Here is a 20,644-nt window from a genome sequence, read left to right on the forward strand (position 1 = left end):
TCTATGCTAAGAGTTTCACTCTACGCATTTTAAGATGGTACTCTATTTCCAACTTTTGGACTGGACAAGACATATCCCCATATTCCACAAACCTGCAGCATGACCAGGGAATTACCTTAATAACTATCCCAGCCAGAGGAAAACATTTATACTCTGCTGACCAATCTAAATATTGAAAAGTAAATTAACTCCTGTAAGAAGTGTAGTATTTAATAATTATAACTAGAAAGAAGAAATCCACATAATCTGTAAACCCTTAAAATTCTCTATTTTTTCAACTGAGAATTAATGCTATATCTGCACACTAATCTGGAGTTCTATTCTACCTTCAGGATAGACAAACATTTGTGTTCAACCAGCTATCTCTGCTGGAAAAGTGCCATAATAAGTATAATACACACCAAAAAACACCATGAAAACTCACGAACAGGATAAGAAGCAAAAAAAAAAATGCATGAAAGACACAGAGGAATACCACATTAAAGTTATTTGACAATACTGCCCAATGGTGGACAGATATCACCATTTTGGATATAAAATCTTGTAAGCCAGGATTTTGTTATTTTGATGTCACATCATCAAAGTAGAGTTTTATGTGTTTCTGAGACCAATGGTTAAAAATGCAGTTCTGTATATTTAAGTTCATGTATTCTCTCATTAGGACTTAGAGGAAAAAAACTCTACACATTTATAAGATTTCAAATGTTTTCCATTTAATAATAGATTTATTTGTACTAGTCCTTTGTAGTCAATCTTCATATTCACATTTTTATTTCAACAACAATCATCTCAGACACACCTTCTAACAAAACTGACTTAAAATATTACGACAGGAAACTATGCCTTCAGGAGCATGTTTATTGTGTTTGAGATGATACATCAGGTGCTCTCTGAGCTACAAAGGGTAAAAGGAAATCCTCTCGTTACAAACTGACAAAGGTAAAAGGTAAAACATTTTTCACAACAGCATGAACCACATACTCAGAAATAGATCTGGGTTTAATACAAATGACATAATTCCTAATCATCTACAGCTACTTTTATAACTTCATACAGATAATGAATTAGGCTAAAATGCACTATAATATTTGGTAGACTTCAGGACCAGTATCCTTAGTACATCACAAAATACATTTTGATATCCCAAAGAAGCAAGACTTGCAAGTAGGCGTTTTAAACAGAACTAATCTACAGCTACAAAGTTCTACTCTTGATAGCATTTACCTTTTTGGGGAGTCTCCCAGTCTCCAAAGGATAAAAGCAGAGAGTAGAATCAGTATAACATATACACAGAAGTCCGTATTGTAAAGGCTATAAAGATTTGCAGCACAGTGGGAAGATGCCTCCTGCTCCTTCACACTGCGTACAAATTATGTCAATTATGTTGCGTATCGCTTGGTCCACTGTCTGGCTATCCTGTCATGTTCTGCTCTGTTGGTCAAATACTGAGTGGCTATGCTTCCAACCAGAGGGTCCGCTGGAAAAGTGGAAAGAACATTAGAAGATATTATAGTGTCTTGTTATTATATCTAGTTTATATATTATATAATATATTGTATTTACATATTATATATTATATTATATATATATTATATATACACTTATATATTAGAAGATATTATAGTGTCTTAACTGTTCAGTTCTAGCAGTATGGAACTGAAATGATTTTTCAGCAGCATCTTGATATATAACAGCTAATTTCTCAAGAAAAATGCTTAAAGTAACATAATCATCTTTATATTTTAATATTCAAATTAGAAAAGCCTCTTTAAAAATAGAGTTAATAAAGCTTTTAAAGTGTGTGATTTTTTAAGATGTGTATATCTTTAATATATAAAAACTATTTTTCACCCTTAGCATTTTACTGAAAAGTACGTGTGCCAGTATTTGTCTTTCTATGGATACTTCAAAATTAATTTTTCCAAATGCAGAACCTATGATGCAAGGCTTTTCAGAATGAAGTATTTCTTTCATTCTGTACAATAATATGACTTAAATCATCATCCTTACCTCCATTTGAAAACTTACTTGCCATTTTGTTTTAAATAATATTCTGAGCGGGAAATTGAATCTGAGATGTAAATTTTATTTTGAGCTTCTTTTTCAAGAAGGTCCACTATGTACATGTGGCACAAACTTTGAAGCACATCAAACAACAGCCAGTAAAATGTAAAAAAGCTCTCTTCCTTCCTGCCTCCAACTATTCACAAGTTTCTCTTCCTGGCAAACGATTTATACCATTTATAGCATCTCTACCCAGAGACATTATCTATATTTATAAGCATTTAGAATATTATTTTTTTGCCTATTTTTCAGTGCCGTGCTTTTTTAGCTTAATGCATCTTCGAGAGTTTTCTCCATTAATTCACACAGAGCCACCCCTTTAAGCTACATCCTCTATTAATGGACATGTGGGTTGTTTACAATCTTTTGCTTTAATAAATGACGCCACAATGAATATCCTTCTACACATCCCTATACTATCTATCTATGGTACATGTACAACTGCTGGGTCTACGATAACAGTAATAGCCTTTGGTGGTTGATTAAATATTTAGGAAAAAATAAGTCAATTTCTTTACAAAATGACTACTTAGTAAGATACCACATGCGAAATCCCACGTCTAAACATTACTTTTTCAAGTCAGCTACCCACATGAAAGCTTGTATGTGGCAGTTAAGCATTTCTTAAAAGTTACACACTAATGACTTTATCCCCGAGTTTTAATAATCCTAATCTAACTCTCTCATCAGTTATCATTTTAATATCTAATATGACCACATCTAACAAAACTAACTGTAATCCAAAGAGGAAGGGAGAAGAAGCAGCCCTTCACTGTTGACGGCACTCAAGCACATGACCGCATAAAGGCGCAGAGGCGGCGGCCGCGCTGTCAGAAACATTATTCTCTTCAGGAGGGTCTGTACAACTCCGTGATTCAGAGAACAGGGGTTCACCAACGAAGGGAGAAAACGATTACAGGGCAGCATGCCATTAACAAACTAAAGGAAGTTACTGTGAGACTTCTGGTCTATTCTAACTGAAATGGCATTGACAAGCTTCTCAAAAACTGTTTCTTGCTGATCTTTCTACCAATAGCATTTACTTCTCAAATTCACCTTAAGCCTTAAGCTAACTGAGAAAAATGCACCGATTTTCAGAGCCTCACTAAATGTGTTAATAAAAATCTACTTACCAGGGTTGCAGTCTGTCAAAAGAGAACAGATTGACAGCAAAACCTTTGAAATAGTCAAAGCAGGACTCCAGTTGTCTTTAAGGATGTCCAGGCAGATGACTCCCTGACTATTGATGTTGCAGTGATAGATTCTGGTGCGGAAAGTAACCTAAGGGCAGTGATTAAAAACAGATAAGCTTTATTACCAACCAAAACTCTCACTAGCAAAAATGAAGTGGAACATATTACAGATCATAACAAACAGCATATAACTGAAGAGTTAATCAAACACTAGTTTTAGTAACAGCAAAATTAAATGATTTTATTTAATTCAGTTGCAGGAAATTTTGTTTTTACCCAGTATAGAAGGAACTACATTGCTTTTAAAACAAAGTGAGGTGCAGAATTGTTTAAATAAATGATACAGGAATTCAATATTGGTATGTGTGGGCATGTACACATATACCCCTGCTTAAGAATAGGAAATGAGGGAGAATAGAAATGTTTTGGTGCCAAAGGTGAAAGAAGGTAGTGAAGAATTTTTTAAACATAAAACTAAAGTTACATTAGTTAGTAAACAAAGGCTATCAACTCAACTAATCTCTTACCATGTGTCAAAAAATACTGCAGAAAGTTGGTGAAATCACCAGTGTTTCTATTTCTCAGACTTTAATTTCCCCCAAATGGCTCACTGTCTTGTTAGAATAAGACAGGCAAACAACACAAGTAAGGTCTTAAACTACTGAATAAAGGAAACCATTATATCCTTGAAATATGTGGGAAAAAAGAGAATAAATCATAGAAACAAATACTGGCAAATTTCAAAACACTCACAAACACAAATTGAGTGGTTAATTTTTAATTTGGAGCTGCAAAATAGAAAAGATTGTTCCCAAACCCTTGGAACTGGTAAGGTACTGTGATCTCCGAAGTGGAGTCTGGAAAGAAAATGGTTAAAGCCCTCAAATGTGTGTTTCTGATGAGGATGCATAGTTAGAAACAAGAAAGCAACCACTGGTATGGTGGGGAAAGAGGAGGAAGAGACTACAGTAGTACCCATTTTGACCACACTTTTACCCTCCATGGTTCCAGTACTCCTCAGGTCAACCGGGATCCAAAGATATTAAATGCAGAAGTTCAGAAATAAACAATTTATAAGTTTTAAACTGTGCTGTTCTGAGTAGATGATGAAACCTTGTACCGTCCTGCCCTGCCTGGGTGTCCAGCATAATCCTGCCCAGTCACAGGCTACTAAGTAGCATCCTGCTCATCAGCTCAGCTGCTGCAGCACTGCAGTGCTTGCGTTCAAGTCACCCTTACTTTATTTCACAGCTGCCCCAAAGCCCAAGAGCAGTGATGCCGGCAATTCAGATCTGGACAGAGAAGCCATCAAGTTCTTGTGTGGAGTGACAAGATGAAAGTTTAATGTAATAAGGCCAGGAAAACAAATTCTACTCTGAGGTTGCTAAGATCTATGGTATGAATGATACCTCTATCCATGAAATTGCAAAAAAAAAAAAAAAAAAAAAGCCGGGGAGGAGCAGGGGGAACTTGTGCTGGTTTGACTGTTGGACCTCGCAAAAGCTACAGCCACCAGTGCTTAGTTACAGTGGCAAAGGCATTCAATTTGTACAAGATATTTTGAGAGGGACCACAATCTCGCAACATTTATTATAGTATATTGCTATAGTTGCTCTAATTTTATTATTAGTTATTGTTAATTTCTTACTGTGCCTAATTTATAAATTAAACTTTAGCATAGGTATTTATACATAGGAAAAAAACAGCATTATATAGAATCTGGTATTATCTGGGATTTCAGGCACCCACTGAGGGCTTTGGAATTCTGCTTCTGAGGATAAGAAACTACTTATATAATTCTAGAACTGTTCTAACACAGTACATGCTAGTTACACAGAACTCCTAAAATGTGGCTGGTAAGAAATAAGATGGGCTAAAAGTATAAAATACACACTAGATTTCAAAGGGAGAAGGCAATGGCACCCCACTCCAGTACACTTTGCCTGGAAAATCCCATGGATGGAGGAGTCTGGTGGGCTGCAGTCCATGGGGTCGCTAAGAGTCAGACACGACTGAGCGGCTTCACTTTCACTTTTCACTTTCATGCACTGGAGGACACTGCAACCCACTCCAGTGTTCTTGCCTGGAGAATCCCAGGAACGGGGGAGCCTGGTGGGCTGCTGTCTATGGGGTCGTGCAGAGTCAGACTCGACTGAAGCAACTTAGCAGCAGTAGCAGATCTCAAAGACTCAATACCAAACAGAGAATGTAAAATAGGGCATTCATGATAATTCTACTGATTCCATACTGAAATGACAGTATTTTTGGACATGCTGGATTAAGTAAAATATTATTAAAATTAATTTCACTGTTTATATAAAAAATTACACATGTAGCTTGTATTATATTTCTATTGGCTCTGCTCTAGAATATGGGAATAATGTATGTTCGTATCGTTGATAGCTGACTACTCAACAGAGAGCTTATAAAACATGATTAATATTTTGAATACTTTCAATGAACAGAAAATAATTAAATTTCTATTACTCTTCAAGAAGTTCAACACTTTATCTGAACTTCAAAAATAAGCAGAACTGTAGAGAGGCAATTATACCTAAACCAAGACAGCAGCAGAAGTTTTATTCTTTTTCTCCTGTCCAACTATAGATCTGAAGAATGCTTCAAAATACTATACAAGACATCTTAGGGAAGAGGAAGGAATCAACATTAAAGGGTTAGAAAATAAAAATATTGAGACTTTAGCAAAAAAAAGTAACATGCTAAGTTAATAAACACTATATTAATCAAAACAATGACAACAAATCATATATACGTAACTATGGTAGTCAATTTCTATTTTCATTAAAAGATGCTAAGAAAAATGTGTTTTCTTTAACAAATTTTCCCTCATGTATAAAAACAATTTCATAAAAACTAAATCTTTTTCTGCTAATTTTTCTACCATGTTAAAACCAATTTCCAATATGAAAAATGAGGCAAGTAGAAATAAGCATTACTATAGATACATATATATATATACACACACACATATAGATACTGTAGATAGAGTCATGAGCTATTTTGCTAAGGTTTTGCTTTCCTGTATCATACGGGAAACTTAAGAACTTAAGGCAAACTAAATAGTTAATGATATGCTGGAATTTAACATGTGTCATTCTGAGTATAAAAACAATCTTCAGTTTTATTAACATGAGGGTTTTGTCCTTTCTTTGACTGATCTATCAAGAGATACTCGACATACTGGAGAACGTTAAATAAAACAATCAGTTAAAAATCTTAGATGTTGATGGGACCACTTAGTAAAAGCACTCAGAAAGTGACAGCTATTGTTGTGAGCAAACACCTGTAGGTGATAAGGAACCCTGGTATCTGCAATTTGAGGTAAATACCACTAGGTGGAACTGTTGTTACCTTATTCAATGAGGGAATTTTAAAAAAAGTTATTTTTACACACACACAACACGCAGGCATGTGAGCACAGGCTCTAAACCGCTATACATATTTTAAATGATGGAGGGAATGAATGTAAGGAACTACACTGAAAAGAAAAACATTTCATGAAAGCTGGCTTAACATTTCTCTACAACATCTTGTGAGTCTAACTAGAGCATAGTTAGACTCAATACTGATGGTAAAAACTGCTGGCTTGACCATTTTATAGGGAGAAGTCAGAGGAAGAAGCCAGTCAAATAACTGCTGTGTTTAAGACTTTAAAAATAACTGTCAGTCATTACAAGACACAACTCAACCCTTTTCTCCATTACCCACAGAATTCATGCTTATTCTCACTCGGCCTCCCTCTTTCTCATTAACGCATCATCCTTACAGAGGACACAGAATAAATATATTAAATAGTATCAGTTCCCTCTTCTTTGCTATAGGTTTCTAGTTTTTGCTCATCTATGAAGGTAGGGTATTCAGCAAAAAATTCAAGATACTTAACTCTTATTTCCGGAAGCTGTCAAATTTACCTTTTATCCCAATAGATTTCTTAAGTAAGGTTCATATGATATTTTCTCTAATACCATAATTTATTTGCTTATTGATATGCAAAGTGGCATACCTTTATTTACATTTAACACACTCTCCACTGATTGTATACAAAGTTATTTGTAAAACACAGAAGTCAATTACTACCACATTTTAAAAATCACTGGTTACAAGAGTTTCCACATAATCCATGAAAAACAGTAACTTCATCCACACATTAACTCTTATGATAACTGATTCTGGAAAAGAATAAGTATTAAAGAACGCAATTCTAGGTTCTTACCTTTGGTGGCTTAAATGGATAATCGGATGAAAATGTGATATCCAGAAAAAACACACCACCTTCATATACAGAACCTGGTGGACCAAGTATAGTCGATCTCCATTCATAAATGTTATCTCCTTTAGGCCCAGCACTATTTAAAAGAAATTAAAAATCAATGTGTGAATCTGTGATCTATGAATGTCAGCATCTTAAACCAATTAAGTATCAAAGGTAAATTAGCAACCTAGAACAGTACGAGATTAATAGAAATAAGCCTCAACCAACTTGTGCAGGGAGGTGTGAATAAACGTATTTGGAAATAGTTCTAACATACAGAAAAATCACAAGAACGAAGAAACTTTATCCAGAATCCCATTTTGCTCATTTGCAACTCCTTTTCTCTTTCTCCATCTCCCCCTTCTAAAATACACACACACACACACACACACACACACACACACACACAGTGCTTTTTTTCTAAGCCATTTGAGAGAAGTTGATAATGTATCATAGTCCTTTCCTCAAAAATATTTCAATATCATTTCCTAAAACAACCTAATACAACTGCAATATAGCTATAACTTCAATAAAAGTAAAATCTGTACAATACCTACAATCTGCAAAATAATGTCAACTGACCCAATTATGCCTCTAAAACACCTCAATTTTCCCCCTGACACAGGATCCCAGTCTTGAGATCGGCCATCTGTGTCCAGCGTCTTTAGTCTCCTTTAACATAGGGCCTTGCAGCCTTCCTTTGCCTACTACAACACTTAGCATTTTTTAAGAATACAGTTCTTATTTCAATAGAATGCTCATCACCTTGAACTTGTCTGGTGTTTCCTTCGATTACATGCAGGTAGTACCTTCCTGGCTAGAAGAGAACACAAGTGATGCTGTGTTTTTCTCAGGGCGTCACATCCAGAGGCACACTGGGGATGTTAGTTTTCTTATCCGGATCAAGTACTGTGTGACTGCAACCAAGCAGCCGTCTTTGCAAACTTAGTGTGTGTGCTCAGTTGCTTCAGGCATGTCCAACTCTTTATGACCCCGCAGACCATAGCCTGCAAGGCTCCTCTGTTCATGGGAGTTTTCCCAGCAAGGATACTGGAGTGGATTGCCATGCTCTCCTCTAGGCTATCTTTCTGACCCAGGGATCGAACTCGTGTCTCCTGCATTGCAGGCGGATTCTTTACTGCCTGAACCAACAGGAGGGAAGCCTAAGACCGTGCAAATACCCAATTCTTCATCAGCACTTCTACCCTATAAACATCGACTTGTGATTTCTGACTAAAGTGAACTTTACTATGATAGTGATAAAACCATAATTTTCCAGTGTCAGCATTTCCTTTGCATTTACCAGTTGGTGCTTGAACCCTCTCTTCTCCTATCTGTATGAACATGTATATTACTGGTGAGGTCTCAACGATTCCTATCTTTTTTCCTAATGATTTAGAATTCTTACTGCATTTAATTATTTTGATGCTCAAATCATCCCAGATTTGGCCGATGAGAACATCTTCAAAATGACCCCTGTATCCTGTAGCCACCATCATTTTGGGGGAAGCATTTTCTTACTTTAGCATTACAGTATGTTCCAGGCTCCCATCCTTGGAATCTGCTACTTTTTCAAGAGCCCTGATTCCCTTTAGTGCGAATGTATCTCAAGGTCTCAGTGCTAGGTGGTGCTAAATCCCAAGTACATTACATTGTGCTCAACACCATCATTTCATTTATAAACTATAATGACAGATAATTCAAATAATATCTAAACTCACAGTACTTTTCAAATTTACCTTACAGACTTCTATTTTTCCTCTAACCTTATAGACTAACTTAACTTTCTGCACTGAAGTATATATAATGCTTTTCTTCTTTTAGCGACCGTCAGTTTAGAAATAATCTGCATGTTTGATTTAAAATAAGTGCAAACCAACATTGATAAAGCAATGACATTAGGACATTCAAATATACATTAAAAGATCTGACCAAATCTTAATTCTGTAAAACATACACTGTAGACTGTAAACATTAAGTAAGCAATGCTATCAATAATCACTCTGAAAACAGTTCATACAGAAAGGGTGTAGAAAACTTGATGATACAATCAGAATGTTTATAGTATGTTTCAAAAACCTATTTTAAAGGTAGATATACATGAACTATAAAATCTTACTATTATGGCCTATTTACAGAAAATATATTTTTGAAAAATATTATTTTCTAAGTTTGAAGTATACACAACAACTGAAACTAATTACAGTAATGGCTCATTGTTCAGTAATCATTTGAGAATCAGGTACACCCCCCAAGGGAATTTTTGCTTTAACTAAAAAGATACAAAATGAAGTACCAGTTTTGTTTATAAAAAGAAGACAGTTTAACCTGGTTCAATGACATTTCCTTTTCTAAGTTAATTTTTCCCTTGATGACTCAAAGTAATCATTATAAAACCATAGTGTGAGACTTTTACAGGACAGCTGCTTTACTAAGCTGCTTCTAAACCATACACGTTCTCCAAACACTGACGACAATAATGACAATGAAGCAGCAGCTAAGGTTTACTTCATAAGAAGCCGAGCATGTTTCAAAGCACCACAGTACACATCTCATTGAATTCTCTGTATGAATCTATAAAACATACTATTATTATATCACTATTTTTTAGATGAGGAAACTAAATAACTTTCCCTATACCCCACAGCTACAAAATATTCTAATAGAATTTGGACGAAATCTGAATATCTCTATTGACTTCAATGGTTTTGCTATATGCGTATTTCTTCTTATAATTTCTGTGCTACTATGTGTAATTTAATCTTCAGTCAAATTTCACAAATATTTGGGGAGCAATGTAAGGAGAGCTATTATCCAAAGAAACTGAATATCCTCAGTGATACTCTTTGGTTTTTGGCAGAATTATGTTATGCTTGAGATGGCTGGGGATTACTATACTTTAGTGATTCACAGAATTTCAGTATGAAAAGGATTCCGGTGATGCTCAACCCCTCCTTCTACACTTGAAGAAACCGATTCACAGAAAGTAAGTCATCCATCTCAAATCCTCTCTTCCAGGCGGTAGAAGAGCTGGGACTCCCACAGCAAATTCTTGGTTCTTAAGTTTGCTTTCTTCTCAGTTATGCTATTTCTGCTACAAGACACTAAGGACCTGGTTATGACAGCAGGATATGAAATGTGATTTTCCCCATGTCTTGGTGGAGAAGGAAATGGCAACCCACTCCAGTGTTCTTGCCTGGAGAATCCCAGGGACAGAGGAGCCTGGTGGGCTGCCGCCCACAGGGTCGCGCAGAGTCGGACATGACTGAAGCAACTTAGCATTCATGCATGCATTGGATAAGGGAATGGCAACCCACTCCAGTGTTCTTGCCTGGAGAATCCCAGGGATGGAGGGGCCGGTTGGCTGCCATCTATGGGGTGCGCAGAGTCGGACACGACTGAAGCGACTTAGCAGCAGCAGCCACTGTCTTGGAGTAGACCTAGTAGGCTGTAGCTCATGGCTGTGTTCTAAGAATACCTAGCCTGAGGTGCAGGACTTAAAAGAGATGTGGGTTCCATCCCTGGGTTGGGAAGATACCCTGGAGAAGGAAATGGCAAGCTACTCCAGTACTGCCCTGAGAACCCCATGGACAAAGGAGCCTGTTGGGCTATGGTCTATGAGGTCACAAAGGGTCGGATACGACTGAACCGACTTAGCACAGCACAAGGTAAGTTAGGGCTGAAATACAGCCCTTGTTGGCTGCCCTATCTGGAATAAGGGCCTCCTTTCCCTCCTCCTTTCTCACAAAGGTGCCCCCTGCTAAGCAAGATGTGGGTTAGCGGGGAGGTAGATGGGGGTGGGGGGGAAGGTGGCGGGGGTGTGCTGGATATATGACTGACTTCAGTCTAATTCAACCACGACATTTTACAGGCTAGTAGTTGACCTGCCTCCGAGGCATCCTAACTGAGTAGAAAGGGGTGCTAAATGCTGGTATTCTCAAGGCAGGTCCTAAGGACACCTTTCTACTAGATCTTAGTCTCTCTTTCACGAAAGAACAACACTCCAATAATTCTATACTCCATCCTAGATCATCAGTTTTTCCCTCTCTGTGAATCACGCCCACAATACTAAGATGCCATCTCCTCAGTCTTTAAAAGCTAATCCTGATTCCTCTCTCACTTCCAGCTCTCTTTTCAACTACAGGCTCTTATCCCACCACCCCACTGAAACCCTCTCATCCCAGGTCACCAGTGACCTCATCACTAGATCTAATGCTCATTTCTCAATCTTCATCCTATCTGACAGAGTCAGTCACTTTTTCCTCCTTGGTATTCTTTTTCTGCTTCATTGTACTTACTGGTTTTCCTCCTAACTTTCTTGGCCCCTCCTTCTCAATCACTAAATGCCATTATCACTATGGCAATCACTATTGCCATTCCTTATCTCCCTAACTTCTAAATATTGCCAGTCCCTCAGAGCTCAGTCCTTAAACTTCTTCTCCTTTCTACCTACATATACTCTTTTGTTGATCTCCTGCTATTTTATGGCTTCCAAGAGCAACAGTAAGCTGGGAACCCACCAATTTGTATCCCCAGCATACATTTCTATACTGATTTTCAGGGCTATAAATCTAAATGCCTACTAAACAGTCTTTACTTTGAAATCTAATATTTTGAATCAAATAGTTTTGAAAAGTTTAACATGCCCCAAATTGAATCCCTGATCCTGACTCCTCTCACAAGTTTCCCTACTTTGGTCGAAGCTCAGGGCAAACGCCTACACCTCACCCTTGACAGCACTCATCTCTGTCCCAGATCTGTAAATTCCATTGGTTTTATCTTAAAAACATACCTCAAATTCTACTCCTTCTCCCTATCACCTAACCTTGCCTGCAAACAGCAGCATCCTCGGGCAGGTTAACTCCAGTAGCCTCCTTGTTTCCCTCTGGGACCCTAACCCCCACCACGGCAGTCCAAACAGGGATAGTAAATCAGATCACATAACTTCGGTCAAAACCCTCCATGATAATAAGGCGGCTCACCTTCTTATTCTGTGTTAAAGTTCTACGACCTAAAGGCACTGTATCACTTGCTGCTCTCCTTTTTATCTGCCCCTCTTTTCCTTGTTCAGCTGGCTATACAACTGTCTCTTTAACATACAATGTACATATCCCCCTGGGGGCCTCTGCACCAGTGTCTCTCTGCCTGGAACGCTCTTCCTCAAATACGCACATGGTTTGCTCTACCACCTTCTTAAGGTCTTTGCTGACTCAAAAACCACCTTCTCAGTGAGGCTTTTCTTGGCCACTCTCATCTAAAAGGTCACACACAGTCTCCACATATTTCATCCTTCTTTCTATTTTTCTCCACAGCATTAATCAGTCTCTAACAAGTATTTTACCTGTTCCTCTCACTATTTATTGGTCTGTCTCCCACTAGAATATAAGCTCCATGAGGCTGCAAGATGTGAACCAGGCTCTTTAACCTACAGTAGGCTGGGCTTTCTATGCCATTAAAAGCAGATGTATTTTAATCATTCAAAGTGACTAGAGTGTTATGAGGTCTGCCCAACGGGAGATCAAAGGGAGATCTTACAGCATGTTTAATGGCAGGGGAAAGGGAATGAAAAAAGGAAAGGAAAAAGTGAAAAAGGAACTTTTTCTTTATACAGGTATCCCCAACTTTTACAAAATTCACTTTATACCATTCTTATGTCACTTTATGCCTACTCTTACGAAAGACCTGCCTGTTTTCATCAACCAAAAGAGACCTGAAGAGGATCTCTGCTTTTACAAAAAAAGGTGAGAGGTGAAAATAGCGACCAGTCTTCACTTGCATGTAACATGGAGGCAGCGCGTACTGAGCAGTGAGGGCAGCACCAACAGCCTCCTTCCCCGGGACTACACTCTGCATCTCAGCATCAAGCCTCCATGGCTCTGATCTGTTTGTCTGTGGGTATCTGTGCTTTATTCTGATTTATTTTGTGCATTGTGAGCAAGACATGTCCTAAGGTAACTGCTTCTTCACTTGACGTCATTTAGGTTTACCAAAGGTTTCCTAGGAGCACTCTACTTTCAGATAGTGGGGTAAACCTGAATTAACTTCAGAAGAAAAGGTTCATTTACTTAGTAATTTACTGATATAGCAAAAGTAAAATCCATTTCAGTTCTGAGTCAAATTATGCAAAAGCAGAGACAGAATTAACAGAAACTTTGTTTACTGAAATCTCACTATTTGCTAACACCAAAAAGAAAGATGAATTGCCAAATTCCATAACCAAGGACTAAATTTGTTTAAATACTATTAAGAAAATGAGAAGTACTTTTATTTTACTGTTTTTCCCCTTTCCTCCCTTTAAATACCATGTTTCCCATAAGTTATTACATCTTCTACACAAAACAAACAAAAGTAAAAAGCAGGTAGAAAGTTAAGATAGAGTGACAAACTTGCATCTGGGAATTTTCTGTTACCAGCTGTTCTTATTGTTAACGACTGACTTTATTTTAAACATTAGCAGCAGGAAGACTGATCTTAGCAAAATCCATTTTCTCATCACTTGAGTATTAATTCAGCAATTACTGTTACTACAAGGGTCATAAACACTAGCCTTTCACAGAACTGGAGTGCTGCATAAGAAGTTTCAAATGCTTAGTAATAGATTCAATTTTATACATATCCTTGTTTTAAAAACACAATTCTTTTATCCACACAGCTTTTTTGTTCCATACTAAGCCAAATGCAAAGATCTGCACTAAAATCTATATGGTTTCTATCCCTATGGCAATCTTAAAATAAACTGAATTAAATTCAAGGAGATAAGAATATCAACAATGACGTAAGACAGACATAACTATGAAAACCAGTATAATGGTGAGTGTTCCATTCTAAACCATTAAACTGCTAAAATAAATATATCTGCATGTAGTGCACATTTAAAATTTAAAAATTACTAATACATAGTTCTTACTTAAGCATGGGTTTAATTTCATGTCTACAAGAATGAAAGAGCTTGAACTAAGATAAAGTGAAAGTGAAGTCGCTCAGTCGTGTCCGACTCTTGGCGACCCCAGGGACGGTAGCCTACCAGGCTCCTCCGTCCGTGGGATTTTCCAGGCAAGAGTACTGGAGTGGGGTGCCACTGCCTTCTCCAGGGGATTTTCCAATCCAGGGACTGAACCCAGGTCTCCCGCATTGCAGGGAGCCGCTTTAACATCTAAGCCACCATGGAAGAGTGAACTAAGATAACGTGTTCATATAATCTGAATAGACCTATTTGAATAGACCTTATCCACCATGAAAAACTTTTAAAACACTACATTAATACAGTATCTATGACAAATAAAATCAAAGAAGAACTAAATAAATGGAGAATACTCTATGATCATGGGTAAGAAAACTCAGTACTGTCAAGATGTCAGTTCTTTCCATCTACAGATTCAATGCAAATCATCAAAATTCCAGCACATTACTTTGTAGATATCAACAAACTGATCATAAAGCTTACATGATCAGACAAAGACCCAGGAAAGCCAAGACAGTATCAAAGAATGAATATGAATTGAGGATGAAAAGGAATGAATAAGAATGAATGAATGAGAATGAAGTCAGAGAACTGACTATCCAACTTTAAGACTCTCTATACAGCAACAGTAATCCAGACACTAGGGGACTGGCCAAAGAACCGACAAATGGATCAACTGGACAAAAACAGAAGCCAGAAACAGACCCACATAAAGTCGAGTGACCTCTGACAAAGGAATGAAGGTAATATAATGCAGCAGAGATAGTTTTTTCAAAAAAACGGCGCTACCAACAACTGGACATCCATATGTCAAAAAAAAAAAAATTTGGACACAAACCTTATACCCTTCACAAACATAAACTCAAATGGATCACAGATCTAATATAAAATGTAAAGACATCACTACGGAATTTTAAATTAAAACAAGATACCACTACACACCTATGTGAGGGGCCAAAATCCCAAACACTGACAACAACAAATACTGGCGAAGATGTGGCACAACAGGAACTCCTATTAACTGCTGGTGGGGGTGCAAAATGGTACAGCTCCTTCAGAAGGCAGTTGGACCAATATCTTACAAAACTAAGCATACACCCTTACCACACAATCCAGCAGCTGTGCACCTCGGTACGTAATGAGCTGAAAACTTATGTCTATGCAAAAGCCTGCACACGGATGTTTAGAGCAGCTTTATCCATAATGGCCAAAATTTTGAAGCAACCAAGATCGCCTTTAGTCAGTGAATGAATAAATAAATTGGGATTAATACATTCAGATGGTAGAACATTATTCAGTGTTCAAGAGAAGTAAGCTATCAAGCCATGAAAAGACATAGAGGAAACTTAATGCATATTCTCAGTGGAAGAAGCCAATCTAACTCATACATGTTGTATGATCCCAAACATACGACATTCTGGAAAAGTCAAAACTGTGGAGTTTGTAACAAGATCAGTGGTGGATAGGGTTTAATGAGAAGGATGGGAAGAACAGGCAGAACACAGAGGATCTTTAAGACAGTGTAAGTATTCTGTACTGACTGGGTGTGCGCTCAGTCATGTCCGAGTCTGTGACCCCATGGACCCCAAGGACCCCCGCCAGGCTTCTCTGTCCATGGAATTTCCCAGGCAAGAACACTGGAGCAGGCTGCCATTTCCTTCTCTAGCGATCTTCCCAACCCAGGAATTGGACCCGAGTCTCTTGTATTTCCTGCATGGGCAGGTGGGTGCTATAAAACTAGTGCCTCCAATATATGGTGAACACGTGTCATTATACATTTACCCAAACCCAGAGTGAACCCAAGAGTGAACCCTAATGTAAACTAGAGATCCTGAGCGATGACAATGTGTCAAATGTCACCACTAACAAATGAACCCGCGTGTTACGAGATGGTAGTGAGGAAGCTGTGTATGTGGGGACAGCAGGTATTGTGGGAACTCTCTGTACTTTCTACTCAGTTTTGCTGTGAACATAAAACTGCTCTAAAAATCAAGTTTATTGATTAAAAAAATACAAATAAAGTTAAGAACAAGTAAACGTTTCCATATTAAAGCAAGTTAGTAACCATTTCTTTAACTGCTGGTTTATGAAAACTTAAGGGATGCATACCCTTCAAATTTGTTTTAAAATCAGTTAATTTGGAACTTGGATCACATTTTAACCATATTACTACAACTGATAGTTTCAATGCTGGCTCACAGTCAGTTTAAACAATTTCCCCATAACTTTAAATGAAGTACTACATATGTGAAGATCCCAGACTTTTACTAATGAAGACACCAAGAGTATCTATTATCCCCTCCAAGTTGTTAAGGCGAACACTTACCACCCTTCCTCCTCCTAGTCCCTTCCACTCCACTGGCTGAAGACTATAGAGTTCTACCTTCCCTGGGACACTGGAAAGTAGAGTGTGGGGGAGAAGGTAATCTCAGGGATCAATGAGTAACTCACTTCAACAAGGTTATCTATGGCGGACAGGGCTTTGGGATATTCCCTGCATGTAGAAAAAATTTAATTACATTAAGTACATCAAATGCTAAATAGATACGTATGAAGTAGACCAAGCAACCTTTGTATTGGGGAAAAATGTCCCCAAAGGGAGAGCTGCTGCGGCAACAACAGTAACCACGTGCACCGACTGAGCATTTGGATATCGCCGACATAGCCGAGGGTCACTACATTAAATGCTGTGTATCTCATTTAAGCCTCACAACAATCCTGTGAGGTAAGATCCCAGTTCCCCGAATAAGGAAACCAAGGCTCACAGCAGGTAAGTAGCTCTGCCCAAATTCTCCATGGCTAGTGTGGAGGCAGACACAATGAGTCTATCTAGAGAGAACACAATCTTAACCATACCTTTCTATTTCTTTTCAAACTTCAAACATTTGTTTTGTAAGTGAACAGGTGCTACTCCTGACTGCTCTGGAAAAAGTCACATTTCTCTCGATGGAAAGTAACTATGAGTTTACTATTAGGGAGAAATGATATAAGACAATGGGAGACGGGAAATGGCTTAGAAAACTAAAATATAGACCTAGCAGTCTGTCAGCAGTTCACAACTATCTTCCCATTCCCCATCCCCAGAAAGTTTGCCTCTTTCTGGTAAATTTAAAGCCTTGGGAAGTCTGCAGCATTGCTTATTAAGCCATACTGTGTCTTGCTGAGTATATGAATTCACTTTGAACCTGAAATATATGCTTGAGCTTTTGCAAAAGTTTGCACACTTCACCACAGTTGACTCAATGGAGAAAATGGAAACAAAGTCATTCGTTTATTCATTAAAGATGTGAGGGTCTTCTATTCTGTGCTGAGCACTTATACAGAAAACTAAAGATATAAAGGCCACTGCCTTTAGGGAAATTACTGCCTATCTGGGGATATAGTGAGTAACCAAATAAACGCACACCTGTGTGCATGCACACACACACACACAAAGGAGCAGAGAATGTGCGACAAAGGACAAGCATATTTGTTGCGTGACAGAAGGATGTGCCCAGTTAGGAAGCACAGGGAAGATTTGCAGCGTAACCAATGTTTGAGATGATGTTTGGAACACTCGGCGGGGTTAACTAGGAAAAAGTTAAAGGAAAGAGCTGGGGAACACTAAACAGCATATGTAAATGCCCAGAGGTGTAAGGAGCAAGGTGACCGGCAGGGCCTGGAAACAAGTCTAGTGTGGTGGATGCAGAGAGAACAGGGGAGAGCGCAATGAGAGGTGAACTGAAGCGGGAGCAGGACCCTGCTGAGCTATATTATATATAGATCCTGACATCAAATTATTTTGAGCAGGGGCAGGGGTGTCACACTACTATTTACACTTTGAAAACATTCCTCATATTGCTGTATGGAAAATGGTCTAGAAGAGAACCAGAAAGGCTATGTCAGTGGACTACTGTGATAATTCAGGTGAAGATGAAGGCAGACTGGACTAAGGTGGTATCAGAGATAAAGAGAAGACAATGGATTTGAGAGAGATTTAGGAAGTAAAAATCAACCAAACTTGTGTTTTTTAGAATAGAAGAGGTAAGGGAGAACGAGATATCACTAACAGTTCAGTTTTCTGGATGTACAACAGAGACGCATACAGATACTAGGATAGAGGCAATGGAGAAGAAGATGGCTTTGGACATGCTAGGATTAAGATGCCTTTGAGATACACAAGAAATAGATGTATCACAATGTATCACAATGTCAAAGCTTCCTCTGTGTTAAACATCTACAACTCAGAGTAGATACAAATTTCTGAGACCTGAGTACACAGGTGGTAACTAAAGTCCTGCAGATGAGAGGATAAACCAGATTATGGAAAAATACAGGGATGAGGAGATGACATTTAGAATGACAAAACCACAAATAAATCACATATAGCAGACCATGACAGGTATGTAAAGAGTGACAAAAAAAGTAAATGGGAGCAAAGCAAAAGAGATTACATGAAGAGCTATGGGGGGAAATGTGGCTTTGAAAAGGATGTTAGACTAGGAAGACTTCATCTGGTACAGTCATAGAGCAGTAAGTCATAGAATGACTTATTCTTTCTTAAGTAGCATTCTTGCCCCATTCCTTGCACATTATGAAGTTTGGAGCACAGCAAGAGAGAGAGTAATGTCCAAAATTAATTTACACTAATTTGTCCAAAGTTTAAGCTTTGCTAATATACTGTAAATCTGTATTATATGTCAATCATATTTAACAGGATCGTCTCATTTTAATTTACCATCCTCTACTATGACTGGGTAAAATACAACTAACACATTGATAAATGTGCCAAGCTCTAACCTAGTTTATCATGAAGGTTAAATTAAACATAGATCTGTCTTTTAGTTTTCCTGTATGTTTTGTTTTAAAGTTTGAGGGCCAAGTATGAATTGTTTGTGCTGTACACTCCATTTTCATTCAAAACTTTATGAAGCCCACACTGAATCCCTGACCTGCAAAAATCTTTCAGAATTAAATAAATCCATTTCCTGCTTATGTTCTGTTATATGAAAGATCTTTTTCCTTAGTGGATAACTAATTATAAAGCTTTGTATCACAGGTAGTACATATAGATATAAAACAGTAAGCAAGGTACTTTCAAAATTCAGTGCTAATTGCCCATTCTTGTAACATTTACTGAGCAGCCACTATATGCTTCTGGGCACTGTTAGGTACTGAAAATAGAGTGATGAACAGAAAAGACATGATCTTTGCCCTCACAGAGGCTGTACAAATACTGCACAAATATCACAAAATTATGAACATGAAATGAAAAGTGAAAGTGAAGTCGCTCAGTCATGTCCAACTCTTTGCGACCCCATGGACTGTAGCCTACCAGGCTCCTCCGTCCATGGGATTTTCCAGGCAAGAGTACTGGAGTGGGTTGCCACTTCCTTCTCCAGGATATCTTACTGACCCAGGGATTAAACCCAAGTCTCCTGCATCGTAGGCAGACGCTTTATCGTCTGAGCTACCGGGGAAGTCTTGAAATATGAAACATAAAATAATGCTGGTTAAATGCAAAGCCACTTACATAAGCAGGATTTCTCCCAAAAAGAGTACTTAATGAACTAATCCTTTGTTTTATGTTTTGTTTCGCCTTAACACATCTAGGGGATGGACTATATTCCTTTCAGTTAACACTGGTTGACTCAAGTAATAAAGGGAGAGGGAGGGGAGGAACATGGTGGACTAAATCTCCCAGGTGATTTTAATAAGCAACACTTTTTTTTTCATTTATTTTTATTAGTTGGAGGCTAATTACTTTACAATATTGTACTGGTTTTTGCCATACATTGACATGAATCAGCCATGGATTTACATGTGTTCCCCATCCCGATCCCCCCTCCCGCCTCCCTCTCCATCCCATCCCTCTGGGTCTTCCCAGTGCACCAGCCCCGAGCACCTGGCTCAGGCATCCAACCTGGGCTGGTGGTCTGTTTCACCCTAGATAATATACATGTTTAGATGCTGTTCTCTCAGATCATCCCACCCTCGCCTTCTCCCACAGAGTCCAAAAGTCTGTTCTGTACATTTGTGTCTCTTTTTCTGTTGTGTATATAGGGTTACCATTACCATCTTTTTAAATTCCATATATATGTGTTAGTATAGTGTATTGGTCTTTATCTTTCTGGCTTACTTCACTCTGTATAATGGGCTCCAGTTTCATCCATC

General features: G+C 38.1%; 1 protein-coding gene across 5 annotated transcripts in view; it reads right to left on the reverse strand.

The window, feature by feature from the left end:
* Positions 1-840: 840 nt before the first annotated feature.
* The window catches only part of UBE2E3 (ubiquitin conjugating enzyme E2 E3), a 91,310-nt gene continuing 71,506 nt past the window's right edge, over positions 841-20,644 (reverse strand). For all 5 annotated transcript variants that reach the window (XM_070475929.1, XM_070475925.1, XM_070475926.1 and 2 more), the window contains exons 4-6: positions 7,492-7,624; positions 3,198-3,345; positions 841-1,477 (exon numbers count right to left, since the gene is read on the reverse strand). In XM_070475929.1, coding sequence (XP_070332030.1) covers positions 1,380-1,477; positions 3,198-3,345; positions 7,492-7,624 — 379 coding nt within the window. In that variant the 3' untranslated portion in view covers positions 841-1,379. The remainder of the gene's footprint in view (positions 1,478-3,197; positions 3,346-7,491; positions 7,625-20,644) is intronic.

Source organism: Odocoileus virginianus, chromosome 13, assembly GCF_023699985.2.
Source record: "Odocoileus virginianus isolate 20LAN1187 ecotype Illinois chromosome 13, Ovbor_1.2, whole genome shotgun sequence".
NCBI lineage: Eukaryota > Metazoa > Chordata > Mammalia > Artiodactyla > Cervidae > Odocoileus > Odocoileus virginianus.